Raw genomic sequence first — 21,146 nt, 5'->3', positions numbered from 1 at the left:
TCCCTTGGCACACCTGCATGGTCAAAACCGTGGACTCTTCTTTTTTGTCCAGGGACTACTTCTGATGAAGAAAGTGGCATAATTAAAGCTGAGGACCTCACGCCTGTAATCCCAGCACTTTGGGAGGCTGAGGCGGGTGGATCACGAGGTCAGGAGATCGAGACCATCCTGGCTAACACGGTGAAACCCCGTCTTTACTAAAAATACAAAATATTAGCCGGGCATGGTGGTGGGTTCCTGTAGTCCCAGCTACTCGGGAGGCTGAGGCAGGAGAATGGCATGAACCCGGGAGGCGGAGCTTGCAGCGAGCCGAGATCGCGCCACTGCACTCCAGCCTGGGCGACAGAGCAAGACTCCGTCTCAAAAAAAAAAGCTGAGGACCACACAGAAAGTTGATACTTACACTCATCTTCTATTGCCTCTAGATTGGGCAGAACTGGCAGCTTCTTGGTGAGAAATAGGAGTGATGACCATAGCTGTCTGTAAGTGTATTTTCCTCCCACCTCCTCTGGACAGCATGAGAACTTAACTGTGGAGTGGGAAACAAACTTCATCTGCCTACCATTTCCTCTCCTTAATCCCTGAAGCGGAAATACACAGCTTGACTGTAGGCATGAAGGGGAGAAGATGAGCTCACTGGTCCCTGGAGTGACACTCATCTTTCTCTCTGATTTTCTTGTAAGGGTGACATGGAGTGGTTTCAGGACCTTGGGAAAGAAACCACTCTCACTGAGCTACTCAGGGACTTAAGGAAGAGACTGAAGGAAAAAAATTTTTTATTAACCTCATGGATTTGACAGTTTTGGGTCTCCTCATCTCTAGCTTCATCTTATTCCTGCTTCCTCCTGGCGCAGATTCAAGCTAAGAATACACTTCATGGTGCTACCAGAATAACATGGCTTCCTTTGCCCCTGCAAGAGCTTTTTTTTTTCTTTTTTTTTTTTTTTATCTTAACCTACAAAATAAAATAAAAGCAACAGAGCTTTCATGTTGGTGTTTCTATTTGTTGTTCTAATTTCACATGGTTGTCTGTGTCAAGGTCAGCCACGTGGGTTGCAAATCAAAGAATGTCTGTCTGTGTGACCTAAATACATGAGTACTGTTGCTAGAGCTAACCTCTTTATGGAGGAATGCATGCTTACTTTTAAGATGGCAGTCAGGGGGAGAGAGGAGCCCATCTAGGGAATTTAATTATATGTGGAATGTTTCTAAACCACAGCCATGGGGTTTAGTCATGGCTGGATAATACCTAGTATTTCTAAAGCTGTATTTAAAATTTGAAAATCACCTATGGCACTCATGTTATAAATTGCCAATAAATAATTTCATTAACAAGCAATTAAATGTGTCTGGGAGTGGGAACACCTGCCAGTTGGTGGCTGTGCATTGCCCTCAGCTGTCTGCCTCAGAGTTCTGCTCTCAGTTTCAAGCAAGAGCCACTCCTACAAACTCCAGTTTCTCACTTTTAAAACATAGTCCAAGCTGTCCGCGGTGGCTCACGCCTGTAATTCCAGCACTTTGGGAGGCTGAGGAGGAGAATCACTTGAGCCCAGGAGTTCAAGGCCTGCCTGGGCAACATGGCTAAACGCCGTCTCTACCAAAAAATGTAAAAATTAGCCAGAAGTGGTAGTGCACACTTGTAGTCCTAGCTACTGAGGACACTGAGGTTGGAGGATCACTTGAGCCTGGGAAGTTGAGGCTGCAGTGAGCTGTGATGACACCACTACACTCCATCCTGGGCAACAGAGTGAGACCCCATCTCAAAAAAACAAAGAAATGTAGTCCAGCTACTTATGGTATTCATTTTGATTCAACTAGAATAGTAGTGCTGAACTTGACTAGTGAGAATTACAGGGACCCCTTGTTGAAAACATTTTCTGGGACGTAACTCCTATCGCACTGAATCAGAATCTCTAGGTGATGTCCTGGGAGTCTGTATTTTTAACAAGTGCCTTAGGTGATTTTTATGATTAGGCAAATTTGAGAAACCATGTGGTTAAATGTGGCCAGTCATTTAAAAAAATAAATATGACTAAAACTTTGACTTTAAAATTTAGTTGCACTAAATAGTAAAATTTAAGTTGCTTTATAGAAATGTGATTGTAAACAAGTCACAGAGACCAGGTTCAAACTGCAAATGCAAAGTGGATGGTGGTATGGTACCATGTCAGTTTTAACCTGAAGATGGGTGTGGAGCAAAATGTAGAGGATACCTTTTATGGGCCTAGGTACTTTTGCCTTCATGGGCCCCCTTCGTCCATAAAAAATAAATAAAAGTTATATTTTATTATTGTTGGTGTAAAGATGAATGTATTAATATTATATAGTAAATTATATTTTCCTTAACCTAAAAGTTCATATATTTTCTTCTGATTTTAAAATAAATTAAGCTATTTTTATGGGTGCCTAAAAGTATGGCAGGTCCTAGCCACTGTGCCTCTTGCGCCTAACAGATGGGTTAACCCTGAGCAGCAGAGGTGATGAAATTCAGACTTGAGTCTCTATGTGACTCCGGTGATAATACTTCTACATGCCTCGGAAGTTCTGAAAGGAATTCTTGCTGTTCTCTTTTTCCCTCTCAAATATTAGAATATGATCAGCCTGTGTCTGGGTGAGAGGAGAAAGCTGATAGGAATCTGGGGCTGTGCCAGTGGAAGAAAGATTATTGTCACACGAGGTTGTGACAGTACACTTTCCCACAGCGATTCCATCCCACAAACATACGTGTGTCCTCTTCAGCGTATTTTCAATTGCTAAGTTTAACATACAGTTTTTGCCCTGGCCGTGGTGCAGGTGGGTGAATCAGCCTCTTCCCACCCTGAGGGAACCCTCGTGGCATCAAGCATCTAACAGGCTGAACAACTTTGCTTTTGGGAGTTGGGCTTACCCCTGCCATTCTTGATGGCTTGCGTTCAGTGGATTTTGATAATTGGTTTGATATGGGCAGCTTGTTGCATGAGAAGAGAAGGAACTGTTGTTGAGTTAGGGAATGAAGGCATATTATTTTCTATGGGCAGGACCACAGATCTGCTATCTGTTCACTGAGGCAAAGTTAAAATAATTTCGTTTTCTTTTGCATCATTACAGAGAAGTTTTTAAGAATTTAAAAATAGCTCTGATTATGAAGTTCAAGTGCGTTGATTATTAAAAAAAAAAAAAAAATGGGCCAGGCACGGTGGCTCATGCCTGTAATCCCAGCATTTTGGGAGGCCGAGGCGGGAGAATCACGAGGTCAGAAGATCGAGACCATCCTGGCTAACACGGTGAAACCTCATCTCCACTAAAAATACAAAAAAAAAATTAGCCGGGCATGGTGGTGGGTGCCTGTAGTCCCAGCTACTCGGGAGGCTAAGGCAGGAGAATGGCGTTAACCCAGGAGGCGGAGCTTGCAGTGAGCCGAGATTATGCCACTGCACTCCAGCCTGGGTGACAGAGCCAGATTCCATCTCAAAAAAAAAAAAAAAAAAATAGAAAAGTGTCAGAAAAGCCAGAGGAAGAAAAAAAACATCACCCCAATCCGTGATCCAGCTATTAACATTTTGGCCTAAAGTTTCTAGTCTTTTTGTGTGTGTGTGTGTCCAAATAGCCATTTAATTTTTAGACAAAATTATAACTGCATGAAATGTACCATTTAATCCCTGCCCTTTTCACCTAATGATAGATAATGAACATTTGTCTCACATCATTAAATGATGTCCTACAAAGTGATTTTAATGGTGGTGTGCTATCCTTTGTGTTAATGAATAATTATTTGATTATTTGTTTAATTAGCCCTCTGTTGTTGGACAATAAATTAGTTTTCTTATTATAAATACAACTTCAATATTTTAAGGTTTTTTTTTTTTTTTTCTGGAATGGAGTCTCGCTCTGTCACCCAGGCTGGAGTGCAGTGGCGTGACCTCACCTCACTGCAAGCTCCGCCTCCTGGGTTCACGCCATTCTCCTGCTTCAGCCTCCTGAGTAGCTGGGATTACAGGCACCGGCCACCACGCCCGGCAAATGTTTTTTGTATTTTTAGTAGAGACGGGGTTTCACCGTGTTGGCCAGGCTGGTCTCGATCTCCTGACCTCATGATCCGCCCGCCTCAGCCTCCTAAAGTGCTGGGATTACAGGCATGAGCAACCACGTCAGGCCTATTTTAAGTATTTTTTAAAGCTAAATTTTTGGATGCACACGTAATTTCTTTTAGGGTAAAATAGAACCAACATATCAAAGGGTATAGGAATCTGGAGCTTTTTAATATATATTTCCAAATAAACCCATAGAAAGATTATACCAGTTTACATTCCCAGTGGTAGTATATGAGCTTGTACCCTTGCCAACCCTGGGTAATTACCTTATAACTAAAATTCAAACTAAGGAAATCTGGTATGCATTAATTTGAAAGAACCCATGACTCAAATTTCTTTTCATAGAGTATTTAATGTTCAACAGATTGCTCTGTGTGCGATAATTATGGGTTTCTTTACAGTATTAGGGAAACGCTTTTATTAAATTTTATATTCACTACTTTCTTCAAGGTCCTTAAATAGTTATTAGGTTTTCAACTGTGTTTCATGCTATTAAAAGTATGGTTTTGGAGGTCTTTGCGTATGTATATTTAGGATGATAGAATATGAGAACTAGACAGAACTTTAGTGATAAGTTAATCTACCTCCATTTAAAGACTAGTAAATGGGCCAGATGCAGCGGCTCATGCCTGTAATCCCAGCACTTTGGGAGGCCAAGGCAGGTGGATCACTTGAGGTCAGGAGTTCAAGACTAGTCTGACCAACATGGCAAAATCCCGTCTCTACTAAAACTACAAAAATTAGCAAGGCGTGGTGACACACCCCTGTAATCCCAGCTACTCAGGAGACTGAGACAGGAGAATTGCTTGAATACAGGAGGTTGAGGTTGCAGTGAGCCGAGATCGCGCCACTGCACTCCAGCCTGGGCAGCAGAGTGAGGCTCCATCCCCGCAAAAGTAAAAATAAAGACAAGTAAATGGCTCAAGTAAGAAACTTACCCACACAAATTCTGACTGTTGGGACATTCTTGGTTGTAAGCAACAGACACCTCACCTCAGACCAGCCTACTAAAATGGGGATTTATTTGTTCATGAAACTGAAAATGGGCTCAGATACTTATTGTGACTAACCTTGGACAATTCCTTGATCTTTCTGAGTCTTGGTTTTCTTATCTGTAAACAGGATGTTGGACTCGACCTAAGGTTCCTTCCACCTCTTAACATTAAATGTTTCTGTGAATATATTATCAAATAATTTTGTTATACTATCAACCAAATTTGTACATTGTGAAAGGAAGTTTAGTCCTCAGAGGTAGGAAATTTTTAAAAAGATAATTCATTACACAATTGGATTTAACAAGGATTTTTTTTTTTTTTTTTAATTGAAACAGAGTTTGTGCTCTTATTGCCCAGGCTGGAGTGCAATGGCACAATCTCGGCTCAGTGCAACCTCTGCCTCCCGGGTTCAAGCAGTTCTCCTGCCTCAGCCTCCTGTGTAGCTAGGATTACAGGCATGTGCCACCACACCAGGCTAATTTTGTATTTTTAGTAGAGACAGGGTTTCTCAGTGTTGGTCAGGTTGGTCTCGAACTCCTGACCTCAGATGATCCACCCATCTCAGCCTCCCAAAGTGCTGGGATTACAGGCGTGAGCCACTGCACCTGGCCTTAACAAGGAATTTTTTAAAACTTGTGGATGTCCTTAGGCAACTTGAACATAATTAATATTCATTTGGTGTAAAATATCTTTGAAGTGTATCAGGGGAACCAGTCCCAATATTTCAACGTAAGTTCTTTTCTATTTTCCCTAAGTGTTGGCTGGTCTGAGAAATAAAGAGAAAGAGTACAAAGAGAGAAATTTTACAGCTGGGCCTCCGGCGGTGACATCACATATTGGCAGGTTCTGTGATGCCCCCTGAGCCACAAAACCAGCAAGTTTTTATTAGGGATTTCAAAAGGGGAGGTGGGTATGAACAGGGAGTAATTCACAAAGATCACATGCTTGAAAGGGCAATAAAAGATCACAAGGGCACATCAGTAATTAGAATTACTGATGAGGTTCCATGTCCCACTGGGCAAGCATTGTCATTGGTAAACATCTTAACAGGAAACAGGGTTCGAGAGTGGACAACTGGTCTGACTAGAATTCGCCAGGCTGGAATTTCCTAATCCTAGCAAGCCTGAGGGCACTGCAGGAGACCAGGGTGTATTTCATCCCTTATCTTCAACCACATAAGGCAGACACTCCCAGAGCGGCCATTTTAGAGACCTCCCCCTGGGAATGCATTCCTTTCTCAGGGTTTTTCCTTGCTGGGAAAAGAATTCAGTGATATTTCTCCTATTCGCTTTCTGCAAGAAGAGAAATATACCTCTGTTCTGCCCAGCCCTGCAGGCAGTTAGACATTATGGTTATCTCCCTTGTTCCCTGAAAATCACTGTTATCCTGTTCCTTTTTAGGATGTCCAGATTTCATATTGTTCAAACACACATGTTTTACAAACAATTTGTGCAGTTAACGCAATCAACACTGGGTCCTGAGGGGATATACATCCTCAGTTTACAAAGATGACGGGATTAAGAGATTAAAGACGCATAGGAAATTATAAGAGTATTGATTGGGGAAGTGATAAATGTCCATGAAATCTTCACAATTTATGTTCAGAGACTGCAGGAAAGACAGGCGTAAGAAATTATAAAAGTATTAATTTGGGGAACTAATAAATGTCCATGAAATCTTCACAATTTATGTTCTTCTGCCACAGTTTCAGCCGGTCCCTCCATTCAGGATTCCTGACTTTCCACAACAGAAGTGCTTTAAAGCTTTTTTTCTGTTGATCACATGATCCTTAAACATCTTCCCCCCTGCTGCTTTGCTTAACAAATCTTTACAAATATTGGAAAAAGAAATTTCAGTCCTGCTGCCCCCTATTCACAGTAATTACACCTAGCTCCAACTTGGTAGAACCTTGAGAGAATTGTTACTCTCCATGGCAGCAGCTGGCTGCTGAATCAGATCCATGCCCACAGAAGCTCATCTTGAGCCCTTGGGTGCCTGATTTACATTCAGGAAGACATTGGCATTAGGGAATCTCACCAGGAATACTCGCCAGGAACACTTGTGCCTCACCAGGAACACTTCTTAAAGTTCTGCAGCTGGTTATAGAGAAACTCAGATTTTACATTTAGTTTATACTGTGAAATCAAGAGGAGGCTGATTTTCTCATGCCACACTCCCTTAGCTTTTTAAAATTGTTTCCTCGATTGATAGAAAATCTTTTCAGTTTTTTTCACCTCATGTCTTTGCTCATTTAGGCTATTTGGAGTTCACTGTATACCCTTGATAGTGACTGCAGGAAGCATAAATGACCCCCAGAGACTATTCTAGAATTCTGAAAAAGCCTTCAAGAAATAGGCTTTGTTTAAAACATCAACTGCCAATAAAGTTTTAAAATGTTTTTGCTACAATATTTGAAATGCAGATTTATTTCAGTTTTAACTACTACCAGATAGACAATCTTGGTTTGTATTTTAAGAAATTCTTAGACAGAAATAAATATAACAGGACCTATATACCTCTTTAACACTCAGCTACCACATGTTTGTCTGTGATCACGACAGTTCCTATATATAGTTCTGCCGAAGAGGGAATTTTTCCAGCTTTAAAAACAGCAAAAGATTTTGATTTAGGGGTATATTAGTCAGTATAGGCAAGGTTATTCTGCAGTAACAAATAACCCTCAAATCTCTGTGGCTTAAAACAGCAGAAGTTTATTTCTTACAGCACAAGTTCATTGAAAGGTGGCTGGAAGCTCCATTCTGACTCATCTTTACTTTGAGACCCAGATGATAGAACAATTGTCTTAAATTTTGCTGGTTAAGGTAACAGAAAGAATCTGGAAGGGTCTCACACTAGCTAAGTATTCTCACACTAGGCAAGTATTCTTGCCTGAAAGTGACGTACACCATTTCCATTCACAACTTACCAGCTAGGTTAGGAACATTGCCCAGCTCAAGTATAAAATGGCCAAGAGTTGCATTCTGACCCCATGGGCCTGGAAGAAAGAGACCAGAAATATTTGGCCAGCTGCACTAGTGACACAGGTTGCTCTTCTGGTTACTGGATATTTGTCTCACTTTTCCTCTTACAGGCAAAATACATTCATTCCTTCCCCAAAGGAGACTGCCCCAAAGTCTCACCCAGCACAGTATCTGGATGATGCCTAATTTAGGCTGTTACTCAGGGGATGATATAAAGTCATTTCTACATCAACTCTGGATGTGGTTCCTCTTGATCTAGAGACTTCTGAACTAAAAGTGGCAAGTTATCTGCTCTTCACCTCCCCCCCCCCCACATTGTATATTAGTATATAACGGTGAAACAAAGATTGGAAAACTTAATCTATACTCCCATTCAGAAAGGGGGTGAATGGGAGATACCCAGCAGTCACTGGTGCTCAGTCATTCTAAAATGGTGAAGCAATTCTGAAATCCCTCTGGGCCCCCTGCCTTGTAGGTGGAGAAGGGTCCTTTAGGGTCCTGATTCTTCTCCCTGGAAGAGCCTTCCCAGTCCATTGTTCTCTTCAGCCCTTGGCTCCACCCCTTGAGAGGTATCTTTTATTTCCTAGTAGACTCTCTGATTGCATCTAAAGTGAACACTGAAGAATATGCCTGTGTTGGAGCCTGAACAGCCTTCTCGGCTGCTTCCTGACTTTAGAGAGTTGAGGGCTCCAGAGGTTTTTTGGGTCTTGAACAGTTTTCCCAGCTGTTTTAGGTGTGAGATTGCAGTTTCTTTGGCAGTACAATTATTTTTCAAAAGAAAATTGGTTTCTCATCTATTTTATTCCAATTTATTTCCATATACCAAGAATTAAGCCCTCAATTCCTTGTAGGCATTCTTGTATTTGCTTATTCCTTTGTATTTGTGCTTCCATGCCTTTATTTATTAATGGCTTTGTTGAGACAGCTACAAGTTTAGCATGTTTTCCCTTAAGCTATTCTAACTGAAAGATTTAACCAAGAAGCCACAATGTCAACTGTATCTTTATTGAAGACATCTTAACCCTTTCAGAGTGTTAACAGTGGGTGTGGTAGCCATTCTATCTGTTGGGAAGGAGAAGCGGCTGCTTTTTCCAGCCATACAAGTGCAACTTAATGGACTCTATTCCCTTTTCTTTCATCTATAAACCAGAGAAAGCTCATCTCTCTCTTTTTTCATTACACCTTTTAAAATGCAGTCAATAGTAATCAGTACATGCTACTAACATTAGACTTTCAAAGTCTTTCACTAGATCTACTCATTCTTTAGGTGTATTATCTGCCTTCCAAGTTATCATACATGATCATTTTACCAAATGCTGTGCCAGTCTCCAGAATCCATTTCTTCACTCCCTGCTGCCTGGCTTCTAAGCCACTGCCACATTTTGTTGTTGTGCAGCAGCACTTCACTTTATCAGTTGGAATAGGCCAGGTTCTTTTGCAGTAACAAACAACATCCAAATCTCAATGGTTGAAAAGAACAAAGGTTTCTTTTGTGCTTATGCTCTATGTTCATTGTGGGTTAGCTGTGTCCTCACTTTAGGACCTAGGCTGACAGATCAGCCACTATCCGGAATGCTTCCCATCACCGTAGCAGAGGGAAAGCTCTGGAGGGTCTCATGCCTGTAATTAAATGCTGTGTCCTGGAAGTAACAATATATCTATCACCTTTTTCAACCCTAAAGTTTTCCTTCAACATTGTTTTTGAGTTCCTATCCAGTAAGATACTCTTTTTTTGAGATGGAGTCTTGCTGTGTCGCCCAGGCTGGAGTGCAGTGGAGTGATCTCGGCTCACTGCAACCTCCTCCTCCTGAGTTCAAGCAATTCTCCTTCCTCAGCCTCCCAAGTAGCTGGAACTACAGGTGCCCACCAGCATGCCTGGCCAATTTTTGTATTTTTAGTAGAGATAGGGTTTCACTATGATGGCCAGGCTGGTCTCGAACTCCTGACTTCAAAATCCGCCTGCCTCGGCCTCCCAAAGTGCTGGGATTACAGGCGTGAACCACCGCGCCTGTCCTTTTTTTTTAAGAGATAGATTTTCGCTTTGCTGCCCAGGCCAGAGTGCAGCAACTATTCACAGGCATAGTCGTAGTACACTACAACCTTGAACTCCTGGGTTCAAGAGATTCTCCTGCCTCAGCTGCTTCAGAATCTGGGACTACAGGCAAACAGCTCTAAAATGCCTTTTGAGGCATATAAATATAATTGATTCTCATAACTGTGTAGTATTCTATCATATAAGTCTGTCATATTTTATTTACATATGGATGAACATCTAGATTGTTACCATTTTTTATTATTACAAATCACTGCAGTGAACATTTTTGTGTATGTCTCCTCATGCAATGTACAGAAATTTATCTAGGAATTCCTTTTATTCTTTAAAACATGTTGCTCAAAGATGGATGTACAGCCATTTTATCTGTAGCACTTGGTTTTATGAACATCAGTTTCACCAGAGTGAAAACCATTTTGAATGAGTGGGTCAGTTTATTTGTTTGCAAAAGTCTTCCTGTGAAGTTTGAGCCTGGTTTCCTGCTGTACGTTGTTGATGAATACTCTAGAAATATTTTAAAATGACATCTGGTTTAAGGAGGAGTAAGGGGTGAATACAGACTTCCTGTACCTAAAACCAACATCACTCCTCTTGGCAAACACAGAATAAGCTCTTATTAGTAGTTCAACTGAATTGATCAAAGCATCTGGGTATCCTGGAGTAAAGAAAACATGAGTCATGGATCATAGCTGCACTAGGATGTTCTTCCTTCCCCTTCTCTTCTGTCTCCATCCACAGCTTGTGCATGGGAAGCTTAGGTTTAGGCAGATCTTGATATCAGGAAGATGAATAAAATTGTACATTTAATATAAGACAGTGTCCTGAAAAAGCAATAAATGTGACTAGAAGAGCATTAGATTTTTCCTGAAGGTAAGAAAAAAACATAGGTAAAGAAAAGCCAATTTCTTTTGCCACTTAAACTAATACTGTAGTTCCTTTGAGAAGCTGAGGTGGGTGGATCACTTGAGTCCAGGAGTTCGAGACCAGCTTGGGCAACGTGGTGAAACCCCAGAGATAAGATAATTCGTATCTCTCTTACCTTAACCCAAACTAATGATATAACATTTAGCTGAAATTTCAAAACTTTATACTTTTTCCAATTGTTCTGTTGAGTTGCCAAGAAAAACTTTGAAATGGCTTCAGAATGAGCAGGAGATGAAGCAGGAGGAAGGAACCAGGGTTCTGAATAACATAAAATCTTCAGGTGTCACCTACAGTATTTTTAAAAGTGAGATCTCTTTTCAGTTACCTGCATTTACCAACATCCAGCTACATAAAAGGTTATGTGCAGGCTCTTCCTTCCAGAAGTCTTATAGCAGCTGTACCTGGGTGAATTCTGCATTTCTGGTACAGAACTAGATTGTTTTCTGGGGTTTACATAGCTTGTTTGGTTCTTGTTGTGCCGAAGTATCTCCTATTTTCCATTATTATGTAATTCTTATTTTTGTATTATCTTCTTGTACTGAAAGCTCTAAGTGCAGAATTTTCTCCATCTCTTTTCCTGGATCTCTAGCCACCACCTATACAACCTGCTCATTCTGCCACTTCTGTAAATATTAACAACTGGGGGCCTTCTATGCTTTTCTACAGGCTCATATAATCATGAACATATTAGAAATTGTGCTTCCTACCTTTCTTCTCTTCTCCCTTCCTTCCTTCTTCCTTCCTTCCTCCCTTCCTCTCCCTAAACCAAATAGGCTTAAAAAGTTATTTACACTTCTAGGCATTTCTTGCTTTTCTTATTAACAGAAGATTAGGGAAATATTTCTAGCCTGCTGGAATAGATTTCACTCTTTTTTTTTTTTTTTTTTGAGATGGGGGGATCTCACTCTGTCACCCAGGCTGGAGTGCAGTGGTGCAATCTCGGCTCGCTGCCTCCCTGGATCATGTGATCCTCCCACCTCAGGCTCTCAAGTAGCTGGGACTACAGGCGTGCAGCACCATGCCTGGCTAATTTTTGTGTTTTGGTAGAGATGGGGTTTCGTCGTGTTGCCCAGGCTGGTCTCAAACTCCTGGACTCAAGCAATCTGCCTGCCTCAGCCTCCCAAAGTGCTAGGATTACAGGTGTGAGCCACCATAACTGGCCTCACTCTCTTTTTAATAGCTGCCTACTATTCTACAGTTTGGAAGTCATACATTTTATTGAACAGTTTTCCTGTTAAAGGGCACTCATCTTGTTTCCAATTTGCCTTGGTTTTGTTTTTGTTTTTTGATTTGAGCATGGTAAAAGATGCTGCAGTGAACATTCTTATGCCTATCCTGGAATACTTGTGCTTTTTTTATGGCCCAGGAAAGGGCTTTGCTGAGTTAAAAATGCATGTGTATTTTCAATTGTAATAGATATTGTCAAAATATTTCCAAAATATTTCCCAGCAATGTTCCAAAATACCCTTCCCCCATCCTATCCAGTGTAGGCATCTTCCCCGCTCTGATGAGAATGGATTGCAACTGCAGCACTGGTTGCATAGCCCAGGCACTTGTTAACATGCCATAGTATATTTCCAGGGAGTTTAAAACTCCACCAAAAAAGACTCTGGTCAGACTTTATGATTGGGGTTACTTGCAGTTTTTCTTTTGTGTTTCTTAAGGAATTCATGGAAAGTTGATAGTAGGGAAGAAATTCGAGATCATTTTAATGCAACCCATTCCTTTTACAGATAAGGAAATTAAAATCCAAAGAGGTAGAAGGAGTTACAGTGAGCTACTTACTCTCTGCTGCTTCAGGGAAGCAGATGTTCCAAATCCCAATCTGGGGCTTTACCTATTACAACATGCTGCTCCTACACTGTGGCCCATGCTGACTGAGTTTTAGAGAATAAACCAACAGACTTCATCTGTGAGCTGAATCAACAAATGGGGATGACCAGTTTCCAGTTTTTTCATCTCCTGCTAGGACGAGCAAGTTTCCCAACCTACGCTGGTTGTGGAATTTGCTTTGTAAACGTCTGCAAAGAAAACAAGACATTTGTTAACTTGGTCTTGTCAGTGAAATTTGCTGCTCTTAATCTTTTGAGGGCCTGGAATTTTATTTCTATAATGCTAGAGTTCCTGCTCAACAAGTGAGAAGCAGCTATCTTGGGTCATAACCAAAATAACAATAGTGAGGCAGAGGAAAGAAGATTTTGTTTACAGAAATGGTTTCCTGCTAGGCACTCCTCCCTCAGCCCTCCTGAATTGAAAGCTAAGTACTAGTAGGGGTGCCTAGAAAAAAGACCTTCTGCAGGGCCCACTGATGTTTCTGGCAGTGTGGACAATTTGACAAGGGTTCATATTGATGTTCTCTAGGGCTGAAATAAAAGAAACTTGGAAGGAAGCCATTTTTGCACCCTGAGTCTTTAAATTCAGTTTTAATATTACAGTTTCGGGTTTTGCCAATGGATTCTGTGAGGGAAATACAAAGGAAGACTCTAACCTTTGGGTTCCCATTTGGGTTTGCTCTGTGTTCATTGCAGAGCATTTGACAGCATGGCATTAAATTTCCAGGCTGTCTCTAAATAAAGTTGGACTGTTTAGGTAGCTCACCTCTGCTCTTGTCAGCTCTTAACAATAAAGAGCTTATATAACAATAAAAATCATCATGATGGAGATTCATTTTGTCATAGATAAGTATCACAAGCACATTAAGTATACTTTCACCTAGAGGCATGCCTTTGTGTTTCAGACCTGGCCATGGTTCCTCTGGTTTAGTAGTTTCCAAGCCTGCAGATTGCAACCACTAGGGAACTTCTAAAAGATATTCATGTCTGGATGCCATGCCTGAATTAAACAGAATATGTGTGAGAGGAGGCCAGAAATTGAATATTAAAAGCTTCTCAGCTGATTCTAAAAGGCAGCCGGATTGAGAACTTGTGAGCAGGCTATCTGGAATAGGGAGGATGTCTCTGTTTAATGCAGAAAGAAATTAGATATAATGCGAGTTGTTCTTTTTAGAATTTCATGTCTGCTCATCATCTCTCATAGTCTACTTCCTCTCTCTTTCCCTTTTCTATACACTGTATAGATTAAAACAGTGGAATCACATCCTCTAAAGTCAGTTCATAAAGCAAAAATGGAATCATTGAAATGCGCCCTAGGTTAGAGACCGACATACCATCTCTTGGTACACCCAGCATGGTCAGTTTTTCCTCTAGGATTGAAGTAGATCCGTTTCTTTGGTGAAGATTCTGACAAAAATAGTTAGCAATTGGGATCCAGGATGTATGTGAAAATATATATATATCTATCTTTAAATATTAGAATAACACTCAGCTTGGTGAGATACTTGAGCCCTAGGAAGCACACAGGAATTGAGACTGCCTTAGGGAACTGCAGAATCCTATTTCTCATCTCACTCAATTCTGAGTGGAGTGCAGCGGTGTGTGAGCAGAGCCTTGGGCACTCTTTCGATTGTAAAATTTTCTCTGTCTGTGCCTCCTTTTAGGCACATATAGTTGAATTCAAATAAATTGAATGTTAAATGCACTTGTAGATATGACACCACTGCTTTTGCTTATTTAATATTCAAAAACCGAACACTTCTTTGCACGCATAGCATTCAGCAGCACTCTTTCTTTCTGTCCTTTAGCATTCCCATGGTTTGGCATGGACATCGGTGGAACGCTGGTTAAATTGGTGTATTTCGAACCGAAGGATATTACAGCTGAAGAGGAGCAAGAGGAAGTGGAGAACCTGAAGAGCATCCGGAAGTATTTGACTTCTAACACTGCTTATGGGAAAACTGGGATCCGAGACGTCCATCTGGAACTGAAAAACCTGACCATGTGTGGACGCAAAGGGAACCTGCACTTCATCCGCTTTCCCAGCTGTGCTATGCACAGGTTCATTCAGATGGGCAGCGAGAAGAACTTCTCTAGCCTTCACACCACCCTCTGTGCCACGGGAGGCGGGGCTTTCAAATTCGAAGAGGACTTTAGAATGGTAGGTCGGGTTTGTCTTTGTCAAAACATCAAAACCTCTCACGTGTCCATAATCATGGCCACTCATACCGAAGAACCATACGACTAGCCTTGGGACTCTGGAAAACTTATGTCACCTCTCTGTGCCTCAGTTTTCTCACCTATACGAGAATAAAAACAGCTTCTACCTCATAGGGTTGTTACATGTAGGATTAAATGAGATAATATGTACCTGGCACTTAGTAAGTGCTCAATATAGTTATCATCATCATTTTAATTACAATTATTGCTGGGTAATATGCTAAAGACAAGATGCTAAAATCCCTTCTGAAGTATTTCAGTTAAAATTGACCACAGACTTTTACTATATAATCGTGATGCCAACTTTATGCATATATAAACAGAGACCCATGGGAAGGCTTCTATGAATCCTACCAAAAATGATTACTTCTATCTACCCATTTGCTCTCAAGTGCCTTTTTTCAGCATATGAATGCCATTCAGAAGTTTTGCTCACAAACAAAAATGAGATCTGTAATATTACTTATCAGTGAATTCCTTCATTAATGAATACCATTTAGGGAGTATAATTTTATATAGTAAGGATAATGCTGTATCCTGACTGGCAGTACATATAAACTGTACGTTGCTCATTTAGATTTAACAAATGAAGCTAAATGGAAGATATGGATAAGTAACATGCCATCCAACATTTCTCTTTTTTTTTAGCATTCCCTTAACATCTGTGCATTCCAATTTCTTCATTTTCTACAGTCAATATAATAATCTCCGTACTGTGTAGTCTTCATTTTATAAAGTGAGAAGAAAGTGAAACAATAGATGTAGATATATCTTGGAAAGGAAGGGAAGCTAGATAAACAAAAGTGATTGAACATGGAAGAAGGAAGGGTTGGGAGATTTTAGGATTAGTTTTACTAGCAAGTTGAACATATAGTGAGGTAAGTCATAAAATACATATTCTCAAAGCCTGTAGTACAAATTACTGCCATTTTGTGCAGAACTAATGTAATCCAGTCTTGCTATAAAGTCTGTCATTAATGAATACATTAATGAATCAGTGCACATTCATGGTATTTAAGAAAGCTATAAATGCAAATTTTACTTGTGCCATCAAAAGTAACCCCATTTACCTCATTGATTGTAGTAAGTTTCTGTAAGAGCCGGCAACAGAGTCCTAGAATAGTATCCTAAGTGAGACTAATTATCTTCAGTTTTTGGATTTTTTTTCTTCTATGTCCCCTCCTATTACCCAGCAGTAGAGTTTGACTTGCCACTTACTTAAATGACCCGTGGAATCCTTTTCTCACCAAAGAGGCTCATGATCAAAGAGTTTTAAAACTGAGACGTTTGAGATCCATGGGCTTGAGAACTAAGTTTCAGTCCATAATGGAAAAACCATTGAAGCTGAACTCCAGTCCTGTTTCTACATTTCATCAGCTGGGTGACTAGGCAAGACCTGTCCCTCCTCTGGGCCTCATTTTGTCATCTGCAAAGAGGTGGGAGTAAGACTTCAGAACTGAAGGTGACCTCTGGAGGTGAGAAAGTATAGCATTCTTGTGCTACATAGATAAGAAACTAAAGCTGCCAGAGAGATCAAAAGCTTCTAGCAGTGTCACCTAGGTAAGAGCTGGGACTTGGACTCAATTCTGATTCAGAAGGAAATGCTGATCCACTCTCATTGCTCTGAGCTCCTCAGGTCCCTCAAGGACGCCCTATCTGTCCATTTCCACTGGAGAGCCTGAAGTGAACCAAGGTGACCCAGAGGATTTATGCAACCTCTGTCAATGCCTCCATCTTTCCCCTGGGGTAATGTATACCCTGGGAGAAAGTTACTCAATATGTGTTGGCCATGAGCAGGTGTATTTCTCAAGGTTCTAAGTTGAGAAAAGTCACATCTCATTACAACCAAGGTAAAGAAGCCTTTCCTCCTTTGGACAGGCTTTTGAAGCCTAATGAATAGACTGGAGTAGGGAGCAAGTATGTAACATTTGCTAAATAGCCTGGCCAGGTTGGGCATCCATCTGTGCAAGAAGAGTCTATGGACTGCCTTCTGTATCCAGGCTGACTCTCAGCCCAAGTGAAGACAGAATTGAAACAGATAGATCTTTTCCTATAGCCCATTTGATGTTATGTTAGTGATGTGCCTGAGTCTTTCCAAAGTTATGAGGATGAATAGGTGTTATCCTCCTTCCTAAGCATTCATTCACTCACTCAGGCACTTTCAGTGCACCAAGTACTGTTATGAACAAAATAAATCCCCTGCTCACCATGAGCTTGTATTCTAGTGGGGGAAGACAATCAATAATCAATTTAAAAAGTGAATATAGAGTCAGGCGAAAGTGGCTCACGCCTGTAATCCCAGCACTTCGGAAGGTCGAGGCGGGTGGATTGCTTGAGGCCAGGAGTTTGAACCAGCCCTTGCCAACATGGTGTAACCCTGTCTCTACTAAAAATACAAAAATAAGCCAGGCGAGGTGGCGAATGCCTGTAATCCCAGCTACTCAGGAGGCTGAGGCACGAGAATCTCTTGAACCCAGGAGATCAAGGTTACAGTGAGCCGAGATCGCGCCATTGCACTCCAGCCTGGGTGACAGAGTAAGACTCTGTCTCAAAAAAGAAAGTGAATATAGAATATATCAAATGGTGATAATTACTATGAATGGAGGGAAAAAACCAGGGCAAAGAAGATAGGGAGTGCTGGCAGGGTCTTTGTGTGACTAGGTAATGTTGGAGCAGACACCTGAAGAAGACAGCAAATCATGCAAAGAAAGAGTTGTTACGCAGATGGAGCAGTGAGTGCTAAGGCCCTTAGTGTCTTACTAATCCAAGCTCTCCTCATTTCTAGAATAGAAAATCGAAGATGCTAACTTAATTGTAAAGGATCAATATATACTATTGTACATATTAAAACAGTTTGACAAATCATACAGAAGTACATCTACATACCTATAAAGTCCTGTTATTATTGTATAAAATCACTGTTTTTGGTATAACACAACTTTGCAGATAGGAGTTTGAAAAATCCATCTGTGTGATTTATTTGAGTGATTAGGGCTAGGTAAAAGATGTTCAACAGACCCCGAATAGTAAGCAATTGTTATATTTGAATAGTATTTTAAAAAAACATATAGTATATGTACTTGAATCCTTAGATAATGTAACTATTCTTCATTCCCTTTAAAATGTACAAGAAAGAACTATAAACCACGACACAATCATTAAATTAGATCTGTATAGAATACTCTCAGTTGAACAGATCTGCACTTTGTTCCTCCTTTTTCTTTCCTTCTTTTTTTCTTCCCATCATCCCTCCCCTCCTTCTTTCCTTTCTTGTTTTCTTTTTTGACATTTTAGGATTGGCTGGACGCGGTGGCTCACGCCTGTAATCCCAGCACTTTGGGAGGCCGAGGTGGGTGGATCACGAGGTCAGGAGATCGAGACCATCCTGGCTAACACGGTGAAACCCCGTCTCTACTAAAAATACAAAAAATCAGTCGGGCGTGGTCGCAGGCGCCTGTAGTCCCAGCTACCTGGGAGGCTGAGGCAGGAGAATGGCGTGAACCCGGGAGGCGGAGCTTGCAGTAAGCTGAGATGGTGACACTGCACTCCAGCCGGGGCGACAGGGCCAGACTCCATCTCAAAAAAAAAAAAAAAAAATTTAGGATCATTGTCATAACCAAATTTTTCACTGGCAAAGATTAGCCTTCAAAATCAATGAGTTATCAAAATGGAACACAGAAGAAAAACTTAGCCTAACTTCAAATAGGCTAAGATGTTGATAAGCCAATGAGGAATTCCCACCATTTAAAAAGTGGCTTTCAAGATGGAGAACTCTGCATGGCTGTGCACCAAGGCTCTATAGGTTTCAGTGAGTTTTGTGTTTGTTCCCAGTGTCTATATTCTGTGGGTTTTGTTTTAAATAACCAAGCAGAATATTTTATGTACAGATTCTAGTATTTTTATTCCCAACCACACTTCCTAACTTCAACAACCGTATTCTCAAGAATGCAAGGTATTTTTAACATCAGAAAATTTATTTTTAAAAAGTCATTAATTCTGCCCATATAGCTTTTCATTACAATACAGGCATACCTTGTTGTATTGCATTTTTTACAGATTGAAGGTTTGTGTTAACCCTGCATTGAGCAAGTCTATTGGCACCACTTTTCCAATGGCTTGTATGCACATTTGTCTGTGTCACATGTAGGTAATTCTTGCTGTATTTCCAACTTTTTAATTATTATTGTATCTGTTATGGTGATCTGTGATCAGTGATGTCACTATTGTAATTGTTTTGGGGCACCCACCACATTATGCCCATATAAGATGGCAAACTTAATTGATAAATATTGTGTGTTCTGACTGCTCCATTGACAGGCTGTCCCCCCATCTCTCTCCCTACCTCAGGCCTCCCTATTCCCTGAGACACAGCAATATTGAAATTAGGCCAATTAATAGTACTACTGTTGGCCTAATTGGCCTCTAAATATTCAAGTCAAAGGAAGAGTCCCATGTCCCACACTTTAAATCAAAAGCTAGAAATCATTACGCTTAGTGAGAAAGGCATGCTGAAAACCGAGACAGACCAAAACCTAGGCCTCTTGTGCCATGCAGTTAGCCAAGTTGTGAATGCAAAGAAAAAGTTCTTGAAGGAAATTAAAAGTGCTACTCTGGTGAACACACAAATAATAAGAGAGAAAAACAGATTTATGGCTGATACAGACTTTTAGTCATCTGGATTAAAGATCAAACCAGCCACAACATTCCCTTAAGCCAAAGTCTAATCCAGAGCAAGGCCCTAACTCTTCAATTCTCTAGAGTCTGAGAGAGGTGAGGAAGCTGCAGAAGAAAAGTTGAAAGGTAGGCGGGGTCCTGTGGCTCATGCCTGTAATCCCATCACTTTGGGAGGCTAAGGTGGGTGGATCGCTTGAACCCAGTAGTTCAAGACCAGCCTGGGCAACATGGTGAAACCCTGTCTCTACACAAAATACAAAAATTAGCCAGATGTGGTGGTGCACCCCTATAGTCCCAGCGACTCAGGAGGCTGAGATGGGAGGATTGCTTGAGCCCAGGAGGCAGAGGTTGCAGTGAGCTATGATTGTGCCACTGCACTCCAGCCTGGGTGACAGAGTGATACCCTGTCTCAAAAAAACATGAAAAGAAAAGTGGGAAGGTAGCAGAGGTTGTTGGTTTGTGAGGTTTAAGGAAAGAAGCCATGACCATAACATTAAAGTGCAAGATAAAGTACTAAGTGCAATGTAGAAGCTGCAGCAGGCTAATCAGGAAATATAGTTAAAGTCACTAATGAAGGTGATGCATTAAACAACAGATTTCCAGTATAGATGAAATAGCCTTATATTGTTTTGGAAGAAGAGGCCACCTAAGACTTTCATACTACAGAACAGACGTCAATGCCTGGCTTCAAAGCTTCAAGGGACAGGGTAACTGTCTTGTTAAGGGCTAATGCAGCTGGTGACTTGAAGTTGAAGCCGATGCTCATTGACCATTCTGAAAATCGTGTGGCCCTTAAGAATTATGCTAAATCTACTCTACCTGTGCTTTACAAATGTAACAATAAGGCATGAATGATAGTACCTCTGTTTATAGCATGGTTTACTAAATATTTAAGCCCACTATTTATACCTACTGCTCAGAAAAAAAAATATTTTCAAACTTTTACTGCTCATTGACAACACAACTAGTCACCCAAGAGTTCTAATGGAGATGTAAAAGGAGATTAATGTTTTCATGCCTATTAATACAATATCCATTCTTCAGCCCATAAATCAAGGAATAATTACAAGGTTCAAGTTGTATTATTTAAGGAATACTTTTTTTTTTTAAGAAATATTTTTCATAGGCTATAGCTGCCATAGAGTACAATTCCTTTGATGGATCTGGGTAAAATCAATTAGAAACCTCTGGAAAAGATTCACTATTCTAGATGCCATTAAGAACATTTGAGATTCAAGTTTGGGGAGTAAAATAGCATTAGGAGGAGTTTGGAAGAAGTGAATTTCAGCCTCATGGACAGAATTCAAGATGTCAGTGAAGAAAGTAACCGCAGATATGGTAGAACTAGCCAGAGAACTAGAATCAGAAGTGGATCCTGACGATATGACTGAATAGCT

General features: G+C 40.8%; 1 protein-coding gene across 2 annotated transcripts in view; it reads left to right on the top strand.

Annotated features, from left to right (window-relative positions):
- Nucleotides 1-21,146, top strand: part of PANK1 (pantothenate kinase 1) — a 64,191-nt gene that overhangs the window by 20,532 nt on the left and 22,513 nt on the right. For both annotated transcript variants that reach the window (NM_001372235.1, NM_001372236.1), the window contains 1 exon segment: nt 14,664-15,016. In NM_001372235.1, the coding sequence (NP_001359164.1) occupies nt 14,664-15,016 (353 nt within the window).

The sequence above is a fragment of the Pongo abelii genome, chromosome 8 (assembly GCF_028885655.2).
Source record: "Pongo abelii isolate AG06213 chromosome 8, NHGRI_mPonAbe1-v2.0_pri, whole genome shotgun sequence".
Taxonomy (NCBI): Eukaryota; Metazoa; Chordata; class Mammalia; order Primates; family Hominidae; genus Pongo; species Pongo abelii.
Note: the sequence above shows the minus strand (reverse complement) of the source record. Positions and strands in the feature narration are given on the sequence as shown.